The 14,863-nt window shown below is 48.1% G+C and overlaps 5 protein-coding genes across 5 annotated transcripts; 3 read left to right on the forward strand and 2 right to left on the reverse strand.

The window, feature by feature from the left end:
- Positions 1-921: 921 nt before the first annotated feature.
- N7466_001710 (putative C6 transcription factor) lies at positions 922-3,171 on the forward strand (the record flags this gene model as incomplete). The annotated part of the gene is made up of 6 exons (XM_057161108.1): positions 922-1,005; positions 1,155-1,847; positions 1,916-2,067; positions 2,138-2,314; positions 2,372-2,716; positions 2,775-3,171. 6 exons carry the CDS (start codon positions 922-924, stop codon positions 3,169-3,171), a joined length of 1,848 nt encoding a protein of 615 aa, XP_057024393.1.
- Positions 3,172-4,641: 1,470 nt separating this feature from the next.
- Positions 4,642-6,188, forward strand: N7466_001711 (putative eukaryotic translation initiation factor 3 subunit EifCl; the record flags this gene model as incomplete). The annotated part of the gene is made up of 2 exons (XM_057161109.1): positions 4,642-4,947; positions 5,067-6,188. The coding sequence occupies 2 exons, from the start codon at positions 4,642-4,644 to the stop codon at positions 6,186-6,188; spliced, it is 1,428 nt and encodes a 475-aa protein (XP_057024394.1).
- A 714-nt stretch (positions 6,189-6,902) lies between these two features.
- Positions 6,903-7,924, reverse strand: N7466_001712 (HesB/IscA family protein; the record flags this gene model as incomplete). Its single annotated transcript, XM_057161110.1, has 2 exons — positions 6,903-7,268; positions 7,598-7,924. The coding sequence occupies 2 exons, from the start codon at positions 7,922-7,924 to the stop codon at positions 6,903-6,905; spliced, it is 693 nt and encodes a 230-aa protein (XP_057024395.1).
- A 967-nt stretch (positions 7,925-8,891) lies between these two features.
- N7466_001713 (uncharacterized protein) lies at positions 8,892-11,276 on the reverse strand (the record flags this gene model as incomplete). The annotated part of the gene is made up of 1 exon (XM_057161111.1): positions 8,892-11,276. One exon carries the CDS (start codon positions 11,274-11,276, stop codon positions 8,892-8,894), a length of 2,385 nt encoding a protein of 794 aa, XP_057024396.1.
- Positions 11,277-13,468: 2,192 nt separating this feature from the next.
- Positions 13,469-13,937, forward strand: N7466_001714 (uncharacterized protein; the record flags this gene model as incomplete). Its single annotated transcript, XM_057161112.1, has 2 exons — positions 13,469-13,870; positions 13,926-13,937. 2 exons carry the CDS (start codon positions 13,469-13,471, stop codon positions 13,935-13,937), a joined length of 414 nt encoding a protein of 137 aa, XP_057024397.1.
- Between the last annotated feature and the right edge of the window lie 926 nt (positions 13,938-14,863).

Raw genomic sequence — 14,863 nt, forward strand, 5'->3', positions numbered from 1 at the left:
GCATATTGGACCCATTTTTGTACCAAGAAGAGAATTCGAGAGACCCGCGATTGGACGGAACAGGGTCCCTGCCGAAGCGGTTTTTTGTTCGGCTTCATGGTAATAACAATATTCTCATGAATGTGTCTTTGTTTTCCGAAGCCCCACCACATCGGTTGGCTATTGCTTTTTTTTTTTTTTGTTCTCTGGTATTTTTTTTCTCTCTGTTGCTTGTTTCTGATGGCAAGCCCTTGTTTCAAAGCGGTAATTCAGCTGTTTCCTAGTTGGGCGGTAGCGGTCACGATCGCGCGCATCGGCTCCTTCGCAAATCTCCCGGTGAACAAGATTCCGGTCTAAGCTTCATTTTATGGAGATCCTTGCAACCCCCTTGTCTGGGAGCATGTCGACGCAATTGTTGACGGCTGCTGGGGACTTCTCGCCAATCACTGTTCTCTGTTCAATCTCGGGCCACTTGAGCCACCGGCCACCTGCTTGTGTGACAGCCGCCGACCCGGCATGTTTGCCCCATTGATGTTCTCCCCCTCAGTTTGATTCGTGCTTTGTCATCTGGACGTTGGTTCTATCATCTCCGAGGACACCACTGCTCTCCAATGTTCTTTTTCTTTGGGACTTAACGAGGCAAACAAATCCCGACACCCTAGCAGACAGACGTGTTCGCTTGGATCTTGACAGCATATAAATGGTCCTGCGAACTCTTTCAAATCCATGTTGCGCCATATACCGACAACCTAGTGATGTAATGAGGCCATAACAGGTCAGTGCTATATACCTACCCGACCTCCCACGCTGGATGAGGTGAGGTGAGCAGCTAACCCCTCGGTTATAGATTGTACCGCTGAGGCAGACTGAATGGCAGTAGATTCCCAGTCAGCTCGTCAGAACCAAATGGCACAAAAATTGGGTCATTTTCTAGCACAGAAAATGAGCCACCACAACGCTCCGAAGCCTTTCGCTCCGCTGGCACCAGGGCCGCCACGCATGGTCACACCACAATCATCGATGGCTGTAAGTAGGCCAAAAAAGAATTCCACCGCGTGCCTACCATGCAAGTCAGCAAAGAGGAAAGTAAGTTACCAAACTCCAAAGGCACTAAGAAGCAGAAAGTGAATTGCCCAGCAAGGCTTTAGCTAACAAGCATCTCCTTCCGCATTTAGTGCTCTGGACCTCCTGCCCCATGCAAAGCTTGTCTCGGCGCCAGTAGCGAGTCCGATTGCCATTTCGACCCAACCAAAGACCTCAGACGCAGAGTCGCCGTCAAACGAACGATCCAGGAGTTGACAGATCACAAGACTTTACTGGAAGGAGTGTTGAAGGCACTGCGATCGACAGATTTGGACAAGGCTCAAAATCTGGTGGATCTAATAAGGAGAGGCGGATCTTTGACTGACATCGCTCGTGCTGTCGAAATCCCCATCGCACGATTCGCAGATTCGAAAGCGTTATCAGCTGCGAGTTTATCAATATCAGAAGATATGGATCAAGAGTTGGATGCGGCACTCATAGCACAGCTCCAGCTAAGGAGGGGCTCGGACTCCGATTCACTACCGGGTTGCTCAGAGCAAGACAAGCAGAAGGTCTCACCACAGGCTGCATTTGATCCGTATGCACGCGTAACCTTGGAAAACCTCTGTGATGTCCCCTTGCTAGAAGTCCCCGCCAAGCCATGGACAGAGGTCACTGATGACAATGATCTTGTTTCACATCTTGTGTCGCTATACTTCACCTGGGATCATCCGTGTGTCCAGTTTTTGGACCAAAAAATCTTTCTTGAACATATGAGGCGCGGAACCCTCGACTCCGAATTTTGCTCTCCCGTGCTAGTCAATAGCATTTTATCCATGGCCAGTGTATGACGCCCCCTTTTCCTTGCGTTTGGTGTTTTAAACATTAATTTTCTGTATATCTGACTCGACAGACCTATTCCGATCGTGCCAAGGTGTTCTCTGATCCCGAGGATACGTTCTCCCGAGGTCAGAATTTTCTCTCGGAGGCTGAGAGGGCGCTCCGAGCCGAAGAAGGAGCACCGCGTTTGGCAACTGTCCAGGCTCTTCTCTTGATGTGTTATGTGTATGTGATCCACTGGAGCTTTTTCAATTTGGCCGTATATCGTAAAATAGGGGCTGAGAGGTTTCAACAGGTTGTCATGTCATGGTAAGGCCAATTTGAGCTGGCAGATGTTGGGATTGGCGAATCAGATGGCACGGGATTTAGGCCTGTTTGGGCATCGAAATTCCAAGCAGCGTGCAAGAGTCCAGTCACAGGAAATGGAAGAAGTTCGCACCATCACCACATGGAGTATATTCAGCTTGAGCTTGTTTGTGATTTCCATAGTGGTCGAAAGATGAACCCCTCCCACTAACAAAGTGTTCAGGCAAATATCGACCAAGCTCCAAAGGGAAAATATGGCACAGCCTTTATATGACCTTGAAGTCGGAGGGGATAATGACTGTGACTGGACGCCCTATCCGCGGTCAAACCAAATAACTTTTGCGACCCAACCAGCACGTCTTCCTCAAATCCGGAGGGGGCTCTGCAAATTAACAGAGATTCTAGCTCATATCCATCGCATTTTGGACGACGAGGGCCTGCGTGAAGAGTTCTCTACTCTCCTGGGCAGAGCAGAGGACCCGTATAATCGTTTACAGCAATGGTTGGCAACCTGGCCCGATGCCTCAGAGATTGAAAAAGAGCCGATCCCACAACTCCTCATTCTCCGGTGGGTGACCCTTAAATCATACTAACATGGCCAATCTCTCGTACTGACGTCTTTGCAGGCTCCAATGTCTTCAAGCAGTCACGAACCTACTTGAAGTGCTGATTGAATGTGATTCGCAGGGATCCGTAACCTCTCAATTGCGGAAACAGTGGTGCGATTATATGAAGGAGATAAGTTGTTGTCTTCGCCTCTACCGCACTTCCTATGGGCTCCGGTATATCCCCAGCCAGTTGGTCACTGTGGTTCAATCAGGCCTTCATGCCCTTCTTTATCAGTTAGAAGATGCCTTTGAAGCGAAGGATGCGTTCGTTGAGCTTTCTCGTTTCGGAGTTTGCCTGAGCCAGCGGTTTAAACCAATCGCCGAGTCCATAAACACAATTATTTCACTGTCTCAACGCGGAACTGCGAGCCTTCCCCCTGAGGCCATCGCGGTCCTCGATGGTTCCGAAGCTTGAGGCAAGGCGACTGCAAACCAAACAAATCATGTAAATCAAGGAGATAGCGTGTCCTTCGTGTCTGGGGGAGTCAGGTCGAGTGAAATTGGTAACCCAGCTCGTGGTATTTGTGGTGTTGGTGCACACTCCCATAGCAATGGCAAAGCGAGGCATCAACCCCGAGCCTTGGAGGCCCTCGACTTGAGAGAAGATGGATCAACCCCCAGTCAGCCATTAATGCGGGAGTTTCAATAGAATTTGGAGGGCTCATCGGTCATTGTGTCTCGGGGGCATCGACGCGTTATTTTATTCCGGATGAGAGATCTGGGTAGAGTGTGTTCAAATATATGCCCTCATACAAGAAACTCCTTGTCACTATCCTTTCATCCCAAACCGCCGAAAGGCAAGGGGGAAGGGAGGGAAGTTCGGGGGGAGGAAGAGTGATCTGTGAGGCAGGCGCCCTTTGAAAAGAAAAAAATAATGAACCTCGTCGCACCCCCACACCCGGAAGACTTTTCCGGTGCAACAAGGTACCATTGGGAACACAACACCGAGTTTGATGTAACACCGACACCAATCTCAACTTCCCCTGGAACAAGCATGCTTGGTTGGCCTTGGTTGCGGGTGTTATTGTATTACTATCCCCTTGGGCAACCTTCTATACCGGAACCTGAGCTAGGGCTGCTAAGCAGTCAACTCCTTTGGCAACTCGCAATTTCGCCACGGGGAGTGTTCCAAAGTCGCGGGAGCTATTTGATTTATGTGATTTTGCTATACAGTAGTTCCATCTAGATGGTTTTAATCAATACCGCTAGAGGCCATCCTAACTAGTATCTAAGGAGGACCATTCAATGTTTAATGCCTCGACAGAAGTAATTTGATCAATCATCCTTGGAAGTTCTATATCAGATTCACGATAAATTTGCAAGACTCACATATTGCCATCTAAATACTAGGTCCTGGTAATAATGACACAATGCTTCCAAGCACTATTGATGTCACTGATAAAATTAGTATGGCTTCTATAGCTCTTCAAGCACTAGCTAACTGGCAACTGCGGACGGGAGTATAGTAGTTTCAAGAATACATGGATACACGGATAGTCAGCATTGGAAAAACAGACCACTCAGACTGTTAGTACCTTAGATTCTCTACAAATTTCACTGTATTTATTTAAAAGACATAGGGCTATGGCCAGGTCGTAGTACATCCCAAATGTGGTCATGGCTACATCAATGCACAGGCACATAAAGCTGAGTCAGCAACCATTTTTATGTGCAGATAAGATAAGCACAAACACCGAAGCGAAAACCCTCAAAATTCAACTTCTAGCGGTAAATCCCACACGCCGACGACGGACGTGCACCCCCCACCACTCAACCCTTCCTTCCGCCCTTTGCCGTCATCTCGGCAATTCGAACAGATAAATCGCTCTTGCTTCTCTTCTGCCCTCCTACATATCGCAATACATTGCCTCCTACCACTCCCACAATGTCGTACGAAGACCGCGCCAATGCGCGCCCCAACCTGAACGATGAGTCTGATGTCGAGGAGGAGACTATGGCCAACGACTACCGTGAGCAGGTCAACTTTGATGACAGCATGAGCGAGTTGGACCGGACGACTTCCCTTGGTGGTTCACAAACCCAGGACATTCAGGCACAGCTGGCCGCTGCCGCTACCCCGCTGGAATACCAGGCCACTCTGGAGACCAAGTTCGCTAGCTACGATAACTACTGCAGTCTCTTTCACTACATCTTGAACTCGGAAGGTCCCGTCGATCTGGAGGTTCCCTCGGTAGGTATTTTGGATGATTCTTCAACCCGACCTTCAAACAAAGAAAATGAAAGCTTGGCAAAGTTATATTGCGAGAGAGAAATCAGGAGAGCAAGCTAACAATTTCCCGAATCCTATAGTACTACTGGGCATGGGATGTGATTGACGAGTTCATTTACCAATTCGAGTCGTTCTGCCGCTACCGCAACCGGATCGCTCGCACTGGTTCCAACGAGGAGGAGGCCCAAGTGCTCCGCGAGAACCCCAACACATGGGGCTGCTACTCAGTTCTTAACGTCCTCTACTCGCTCATCCAGCGCTCTCAGATCAACGAGCAGCTGGCCGCCATCAAGCGAGGTGAGGATCCCGTCGCTTTCGCTGGCGAGTACGGCTCCCGCCCTCTTTACAAGATGTTGGGTTACTTCTCCATCGTTGGCCTGTTGCGTGTGCACTGCCTGCTCGGTGACTTCAGTCTCGCCCTGAAGACCCTCGACGATATCGAGATGAACAAGAAGGCTATGTTCGCCCGGGTTATGGCCGCCCACTTCACCACGTACTACTACGTCGGTTTCTCCTACATGATGATGCGCCGTTATGCCGACGCCATCCGCATGTTCAGCCACATCCTGGTCTACGTCTCCCGGACCAAGAACTTCCAGAAGGGCGGTAACAACTACGATGCCATCGCCAAGAAGAACGATCAGATGCTCGCCCTGATCGCCATCTGCGTGGCTCTTCACCCCACCCGTCTGGATGACACCATCCACACCGCCGTCCGTGAGAAGTACGGTGAGCAGTTCCACCGCATGCAGCGCGGCGGCCCCGAGGCCCTGCCCGTCTTCGAGGAGCTGTTCCGCTCCTCCTGCCCCAAGTTCATCAGCCCCACCCCTCCTGACTTCGAGAACCCTGCCTACAACGTCGACCCCGTCGACCACCACGCTGCCATCTTCATGGATGAGGTTAAGAACACTCTGTTCAACCCCACTATCCGCTCATACCTGAAGCTCTACACTACCATGGATTTGAAGAAGCTGGCTGGCTTCCTCGAGGTCCAGCCAGAGCAGCTCCGCTCCTGGTTGCTGGTGAACAAGCAGCGCAGCCGCCAGATCCGCTGGATCGAGGGCAGTCTGCTGGAGGGCGACTCCGCCATCTCCAACGACCTCGACTACGCTCTTGAGGACGACCTGATCCACGTCAGCGAGACCAAGACCGGTCGTCGCCTGGTGGACTGGTACCTGCGCAACCTTGCCCGAGTCTACTAAGTGCCCGACCCCCATACACACCATGTTCCATTCCTGATGTGTCATGCTGGTTTATTGACAAGCTTGTCTCAAAAATAAGTGGAAGAATGGACTTTTACTTGCAAGAAAGAACGGACATGACTCGAGATGATTTTTTCTTTCATATTATTATCCCGCTCCCCTTGTTTATCACACCATTTTCCATATTGTCCCCCCATCGCCCTGCTTCCCATACGCTTTTTACTTTTTTTTTCCTTTTCAACTTTTTGTGGATCTTTTTGTGTTTCCCTGGTTCTTTGATTTCAAGGAGTCCCTGCGGATTCAAAATCAAGCCAGGCTTCTGCGATGGCTTGGGAGGGCGTACGATTTCTCACATTGGCCCCGGTCTTCTGTTTTTTTTTATACTCCGGGCGATTGTCCCCGGGGCGAGTCTCAGGTGTGAGGTAGAAGAAAAAAAACTTCATGAAATGCATAGATGCAATGATTTTATTTACTGTTCACTCTCATTGATAGTTTTGACGCTTTGTAGGTTATTTGCATGATCAGATAAGGCAGCATACAGCTGGAAGACAGAGCTTGAGAGTCAAAGAGGAGAAGAGGGGTATAAAATGCAAAGTAGTCTATTTAACGGCCACCCAAATGCCATATCTGTACACGCAAAAGCAATGAAAGTAGTGTAAATGTGATACAAAGATGGTAGGTTTTTGATGTTCGTGTTTTGATCCATCAATGATATCAATCCATCACATCGAAGCTCGTGCCACAACCACAGTTACTAGTTGCTCGCGGGTTATCCACAATCGTAAATTGGCTTCCAATCAGCTCTGTCGTGTAATCGACTGTACTGCCGGACAAAAGCTCCAACGACGGTTCATCCATAACGACCTTGGCTTCTCCGGCAACATCAGTTGTGGCGCTCTCTGCCTCTCCTTCAAAGATGGTGTCCTCCTCAGCATCGATCTTAGATGCTGACTCAAGCGACATCATGTACTGGAAGCCATGGCAGCCACCACTGGTGACCGTGATACGAAGATGGTGGTAAGGGTTTTCTTCTTTCGTGGCAGACGGAGAGGTTGATGGATCGGTAATATCGCGAAGGCGCTAGCATAGAGTTAGTTTGTCAAAAGGAAGGCACGCAACAAGATGTGGAGAATAAAAACAAAACAAAAACAAAAACATACAACAGTCAGGATTCGCATGTGGTCACCCACCATACTACTAACTGACCGGCGTGTGGCTTAAGTACGGCTGAGCGGACGGGAAGCCCTGTTCTCCACACCCTATGGTCGTATGTAGGAGGGAGATCGTCAAACTGGACTAAGCCGAGCTTCAATTTCCCTAACCCTCACGACCAACAGGAACCAAGCAGCTTCCCATTCCCTCAGAAGCACCGATGAAATGAGAAATGGAATGAGTGCTTATTGACCTACCTCTATAGCACGAGGCGAAATATTAATCATAAGTGTCTCCCCATCTTCTCCGGCCCTCGGGTTGTGAGTGACTTTGGTGGCCGGGCGAACGGACGAGGATGAGAATGAGGCAACAGGTGCGTGGAGACGAGAGCAGGATATCAAGAATCGCGGGATGGAGGGTCTGGTTAGGGGGGCAGAGGCGACAACTCTTTTCCGACAAGGAGTGATTTGGCCGACGGAGAATGCGGAGAGGTGTGCAGCGGGCCGAGAGGTTGAAATGAATCGACGACACGGTTGTTGAGATATCTGGCGGGCAGGTGTGGCTGACCACAGCGATCGAGTCATACTGGAGGGTTTTAATTTGGATTCTGTTTGAACTGGGTTCAAGTTAGAGTGTTAAAGAGGTGTTCAGTATTCTGATTTGATCGAATCATTCCATCTAATTATTATCTCGGGTTTGTCAGATCGGCGGTGGCGCGATTGGTCAGCCTGGGCGGGGGGAGATGGCAGAACTGTTTTATTGTGAGAGAATCGCGGGGTGCACATAAACAACTTCATTTGATAGTCACTGAAAGTCACTGAAAGTCCCACTCGGACAGCATTTCCAAGGTTCAAGGTGAAAACAAAAATCTTCAGCTCTTAAAAACCCCTTTAACCATGTATTCGTATAGCTATCGCACTGTATCCATGAATGAAAATTGTCGTTGGAGCTATCAATTTCTTATGAACCTTGCGGGAATGGATGTATACATAAATTGGAAATATCCATACTAGTGTCTAGCATGTATGCACATACTATGTAGAATGCTTAAATGTAGCACCTTCTAATGTTGGAAACACTGGTCTCGCCTCCGAAAAATTGGTATATGTGTATTCACTGCCCAGGCGACGCCCTCCAGGGCTTGAGATACCTACCTAGCTAGTAGCTACGTACCTACTAACTAGGCAATTTCACTTGAGGTACATGGTGTGGGTTTGGAAAGCTACATACAGCTCAAGTTCTTCTTGAGGATCTTACCTTTTATAGATTTTTTGACATCAACTGATCTGTTGACAAAAGAGAATACCAAAGAAACACAGGTTAACGACAGACTGGGTTGAATAGAGCACACCAGTGGAGGGACTGAAAAGAAAAGAAATTCAAAATCAACAAAAGCGTGAAGCCGCATGCATATAAAGGAATGAAATGATCACAACATTGAAAGATACCGAGCCATGCTTGATCGTCTTGCAAGTCACTGCATGGGCTGGCGTATTTGAACCACCAATAGAAGCGCATAGTATCAAACCAAGAATTGAATATCAAATTCTTCTAGTCTGAGCCTGGCTGTTCATTCCAGTTGCCCTGACCTTGACTAGGATATCCAGCTTGAGGTCGCTCGTTCCAGTTGCCCTGGCCTTGACTAGGGTATCCAGCTTGAGGCTGCTCGTTCCAGTTGCCCTGACCTTGGCTTGGGTATCCAACTTGAGGCTGCTCGTTCCAGTTGCCCTGACCTTGGCTTGGGTATCCAGCTTGAGGTTGCTCGTTCCAGTTGCCCTGCCCTTGACTGGGATATCCAATCGGAGGCTTCGTGGGTTCTGTGGATCTCTGGGGCTGGGGGCCTGTATCTCCAAAGCTGATATTGGTATCTACAGGACCGGGCTGTTTAGTCTGGATTTTGCCTTGATCTGGCGTAGTTGACACTGGCTCTCCAACACAGTAAACTCCAGTTTGCGTACGGTGACATCCCTTTCCATAAGATTCAGTTGGGCAGTATTGGAAATCCATGCAATCACCACTGATCGCAGCGCAGTACTTGCCGTTAAAGGACTGGTTACCTGGGCATTTAGGTTGCATCACAGAGACACAATCTTCACTGGACTTGTCATACACCGTACCTGGCGGGCAAGAAGGTGCCTTAAATGCACTGCACCTCTTACCGTCGAACTTGAAGCCTTGTTGACACTGAGGCTCACTGACCGAAAAGCAGCTATCGCCTTCAAGGTAGGTTCCTTGAGGACAGAACGGCTTCTCACCAACGCAAACCTTTCCGTTAAATGAAAGTTTTCCACAGTCAGGCCTCGCGCTAGAAATGCACTGACCGTCCTTTAGTACGTAGCCATCTTCACAATGTCCTTCCGAAAGTCGGGTACATTTTCCTTCCTTGTAGATAAAGTTTTCAGGACAAGAAGGCGGGCTAGCGCTTTCACAGCGTTTATTGACAAAAAGCTGTCCGGGGGCACAGGTAGGAAGACTATAGACGCAGTTGCCATCTTGAAGCCTGGTATTGGCAGGACACTGAGGAGGGGTGCCGGCAAGACAATCTCCTTTTCCATTGAGGAAAGACCCGTCGGGGCATTTTGGCTTGATCTTGGCGATACACTTGTCGCCAGAGAACAAGGCATCGTCTGTGCATCCTGGCTGACTGCCAGTAACACAATCATCACCATGCTGAACGCCCGTCTCACAGTATCCATGGCTGCTGACGACACAACGCTTGCCATCCCACGCTGCAGGCTCTTCACAAGATGGCTGGATATAGCTGACACACTTGTTGCCCACAAGTTTTGTGTTTGATGGACAAACAGGGGGCTCTTTGTGGATGCAGTCCTTGCCCACCATGACTAGAGGCTTGGCACATTCAGCCTTGCGGACGAGGACGCAATCGCCATTCTCAAGGTAGGCACCTTGGGCACACTTAGGTGGCTCCTGTAAGACACAGCGAGCTTTGTCGATCTTGGTACCAGATGGACATGTCGGCTGGGGGTTGGAGTGCTTCTCGCAGCGATCATTGGTTGGAGGCTTGCCATCAGGGCACTTGCCGTTGTTGGGCTTTGTGAAGCAAACCTGTCCATCCCAGCTCATTGACGCTGGGCAGCAACGAGCAGACCCATGTGCCTTGTCAATGGATATGACTGTCCCAGCTTCACAAAGTAGACCACCGAAAAGAATGCACAGGGTCCCATCCAATTCTGTACCTGAGGGACATTGGGGCTTCGCTGGCAAGATACATGAATGGGATTTGAGATTGAAGGAGCTTCCGTCTGGGCAGGCTGGTGGGGTTTTTGAAACACACTGCTTGTCTTGAAGGACAGTGTTCTCTAAGCAACCGGGTTCAAACTCGGAGACACAGCGGAAGCTTGTTGCGTCATACCGGGCACTCTTAGGACAACCAGGTGGCTTCTCATCGATGCAATTGCCACCCTCAATGTTTGAGCCATCTTTGCACTTAGGTCCTACCAGAGAAGCACAAGATCCACCAACGAATTGCTCTCCGGCTTGACAGGCAGGAGGCTTTTGTGAAATGCAAACATTGCCTTCCAGATTGTACCCATCTCCACACGAAGCGCCATGCTCAAGAACGCAGTTATTGCCTTTCAAAATGGTACCAATGTTGCATACAGGAATCTTGTCGGTGACGCATAGGCCGTCCTTGAACACATAGCCCTTATCACAGAGAGGTTTTGTGTGAAAGACACACTTTTCGCCATCACGGGTACTGCCAGAAGGGCAGATTGGAACGCCCAAAACGCAGGCTTGACCATCAAACTCTGTGCCCGTTGGACAGCACTTGACGTTTCCGGAGGACTGATCGGTAGTGGGCACTATGTCGTTAAGCGTATATTGCCGGTGAGAAGGTTGACCAAAGACATTCTGCTGGGCCAGAGAGAATGAAAACAAAGGTAAGAAGGCCAAGGCCGTATGAAGCTTTGGCATGCTAGCGACCTGGGGGAGTCTCCAGGACCGATGAAGTTGTTATTCAATAAAGGGAATGAGCTACTTGGAGTATAGGTAGTCAGGTTTGAGAAAGAAAAGCCTAGACGTGGGAGTTAAAGATATTCATATATGTACCTATCTAGTTGGCACCTGGGTACTACCTAAAAGGTAGGTGTGTAAATTCCAAGTTGGAACTTGAGAATCCGAACACGGACCAGTGTCTACAAAGGCTTGACATCATATCCAACCAAATGGAGAACTTCCAAAACGATGGATTTGGACGCATGTCCAGTCCCAAGGCTGTGGAACCAAAATCAATAGCTTTTCTTGGACCAATGCCATTGGATCTTTCGATGTAAATCTCAGAAAGCCTTGCATGTGAGCCCAACAGATTTTAAGGCGATTTTCTTTCGTCAAGGATGTAAATTCTTCGGAGTGTGCTCATATTGACGAATGACATCAAGGTCCACTATTCCGCCCAGAAGAAGAAAAGAGAAAAAATGAAAATGAAAAGAAAAATAAAAAGAAAGAGAAAGAGAAAACAAAAGAAAAGAGCGGCATAAATTTAGGTACTGTTGCCTGGTATGTGGAGCTGAAACTGTTCCAGATGTCCATATGAGCACCCTGCATACTGCAGAATCTCGGCCAGTCTCGGTAGTTGAATATCCACAAGCTGGGGATCCTAAAATGGTACTTATTATTAGTAGGTACATATGCATTCCCTAGCTTGTGTAACGTCCACTTGGGGATAAGGTGATCCAGAACTGCCACTGCATTATTAAAATTTTCTTCCCCTTGCCTTAAACTCCCCACCTCTTTGTACGTACTATCCAGTGTTCTCCTCAACTCCTGTCACGTTTTCCAGTGTAGCACTGTAGATCATGTAAACTCGATGCCGTAAAGTGGAATCGTATCAGGCAAGGGGTTAAACTCACCCCAGGATGACGGGCCGGCGCGTAACCTTAGAAAAACAAAGCTTAACTTTTCTTTCGCCTTGAGTTTTCGGATTTGTTTATCATTACCAGGAATTTTTTCTGAGCTTCACATCTTCATGACTTTTTAATATGAAACCGTTGGCAATTATTAAATAGAGAGCCATGTACCTTTACTATCTGGTGAAATGTGCCTTTATTTATGCAAAAGATTCAATAAAGTCTACAAATTAGAAAGATTGATCTAAGCCAGTATTATTGTCAGTATGCGTGATGAGCTTTAAGGCTGTGCATTTTCCACCTCGTCCAATGCAACGTCAATGGCAAATCAGATAGCTTCGATCTCACCGAATCTTCATTTGTCGAGCACTGTAAACAAACATTGTAGATCCTCCGAATCATCGAATCATCCGACCGCAAACCTTGGAAATATTGACTGCACGAAAGAAGAAAACCAGTCTCCATCAATCTCTGGAAATACAGTCATTGACTTGTGATCCTTACCTGCTACCTAGTAGCCCCGAAGGGTAGTAAACCTTCCGGATTCTCTTGACCGCTGACAACTCCCTGAAGATACGATCCTGAATCATCTTGGATCCTTGGAGATCACACCAAGTATGTGCTTATGCAAAATGTCAAAATGTGGGCCGTCCTGTAAAGTCCTTGTTGAAACAAGTGGCAAATAGGCCAAGCACTTCGTGAAGATTGAGGTATTTTAGTCTCCTATTGATGGCCAAGACACATGTTAAGACACATCATTGAATAGTCTGCAGGCACAGTAACCCTGGCTTTGACGCAGGTGGTACTTCAGAAGCTCAGCTGTTCTGCACTCTGCATACAGCTAGTATGTGATCTTCTTGAATTCTGTACGAAGTGTAGCCTGTCTTCTTCTCAAAGGCAAGGGTCATTGGACTCTGGGTAACTTGAATTATGCAGGATTACAGAAATATTGACGATCGACAGTAAATGCCTCATCTGGCTTTTTTTTTTGATCTCTCTTTCTCTCTCTATGACGTTTACTCTGATTTTGAAAAAAAAAAAAAACCAGTACGAAAAGCAGTCAGAAAAGCTATAAGTAGCTCGATGATTCCCAGGCTAGGATTCTCACTCCAACATCAACACTTCCAACAAAAACAATCCTCATTCAATCTTCTCAACTTCCAAAGCTCTTTCAAACCAAGCTATCCGTATGTCAGGAATATCAGACAGTCAATCTCTTTGGCAGATCCAAGCACTCACACTGAGTTTAGATTCATCAAAATGAAGTTCTCCATCGTCGCCATTGCTGCTCTAGCCACCGCTGTCTCTGCCCAATGGGCGCCCCAGCAAGACTCTCAGTACCAGCAGCCTCAAAACCAGCAGCCTCAGTACGGACAGCAGCCCCAGTACGGGCAGCAGCCTCAGTACGGGCAATACCAGCAACCCCCTCAGTACCAGCCTTCTGCTCAGCAAAATAAGTACTCTCCTGCTGAGGCCGCCGCCTGGCACGGGTGTATTGACGGCCTGCTCGACCAATTCAACAATGGTCACACCGGCACAAATGTGGCCTGCTCGCTCTGGACCTGCCTGGAAAACAACGCCGGAAAGTACAACCGTGGCGGTGCTCTGGCTTCTGTCGGCAGCGCTGTTAACCTGGTCTGCAAAGGTTCAGGTCTCATCCCTGTAAGATTTTCTCCGGTGCTTGTGACTTGCAATGAATACCGCTGATAATAGTTAGAACTTCTTTTGAGAGGCTTACTTTGTGTCTCTATGCCGTTGAATCAGGGATCCAATTATGAGAGCAGAATTTCCCCTTTGTATGGAGTGGCTCACTGGGTCCTGGAAAGCCGGTCATTCAAGATGGCATTGATCGAGTTATGACATATGTAGCCTCGGTTCAGGTTTTTACGGACCTCGTCTGATTTTCCCCGAACCCCTTTGTGAATACAGAGGCTCTTCTCGGACTTCTATACTGCAGATACTAGTAAATACAAACATTGAATTACAATTGTCCATCAAATCTTCTGATTATATTGATATGCATGTGTAGAAGCTCTCCGTAAAAAGACAGATTCGATCTTCAATACTGAATTAGATTAGACCTAGGTTTGAGAGCAAGATTGAAGTGTTATTAAGATGTCAACTGGTCTATAATGTTGCATTTGAATGACTCAGGTGCTGAATCTCTTCCAAGGTTGCAATGGGTACTATGTATATGTTGACTACATACTCAGTACTCGGGATGAGTACTTAATACGGGTCCCCCATTGATTGCTTGAGACACATGTACTAGTAGGCACTTTCATCTTATTTTTCAACCTAGTAATATGTACCAACTGGGGGGACTCATGTGATAAAATTTTGCGCGCAGCCCCAGTACTTAGAGGCTATTAGAGCACTTGAGGGCCGAGGCTAGTAGGCAGTAACGGGGGGATGTCATCATGTCAGTACATCATCGCAGTCTAGTCTCCTTGAAAGCTTTCGAGCTTATTTCAAGGTTCTTTCTCTCATTATTTGGATATTCTTTCTGAGTCTCTTCCCTTTGGCATTTCTATGAGCCTTCCGCATCGGGAAGGTGGCGGGAGAGCGGGAGTTGCTGGCAGAATATTAATCGCGGGGTGGCGCTCTTTCGGCGTCTTTCTTGCATTCTTGCTTGCGATTCGGTGTTTCTCTTAT

Source organism: Penicillium verhagenii (assembly GCF_028828195.1).
Source record: "Penicillium verhagenii strain IBT 33310 chromosome Unknown utg000003l_segment0_segment0, whole genome shotgun sequence".
Taxonomy (NCBI): Eukaryota; Fungi; Ascomycota; class Eurotiomycetes; order Eurotiales; family Aspergillaceae; genus Penicillium; species Penicillium verhagenii.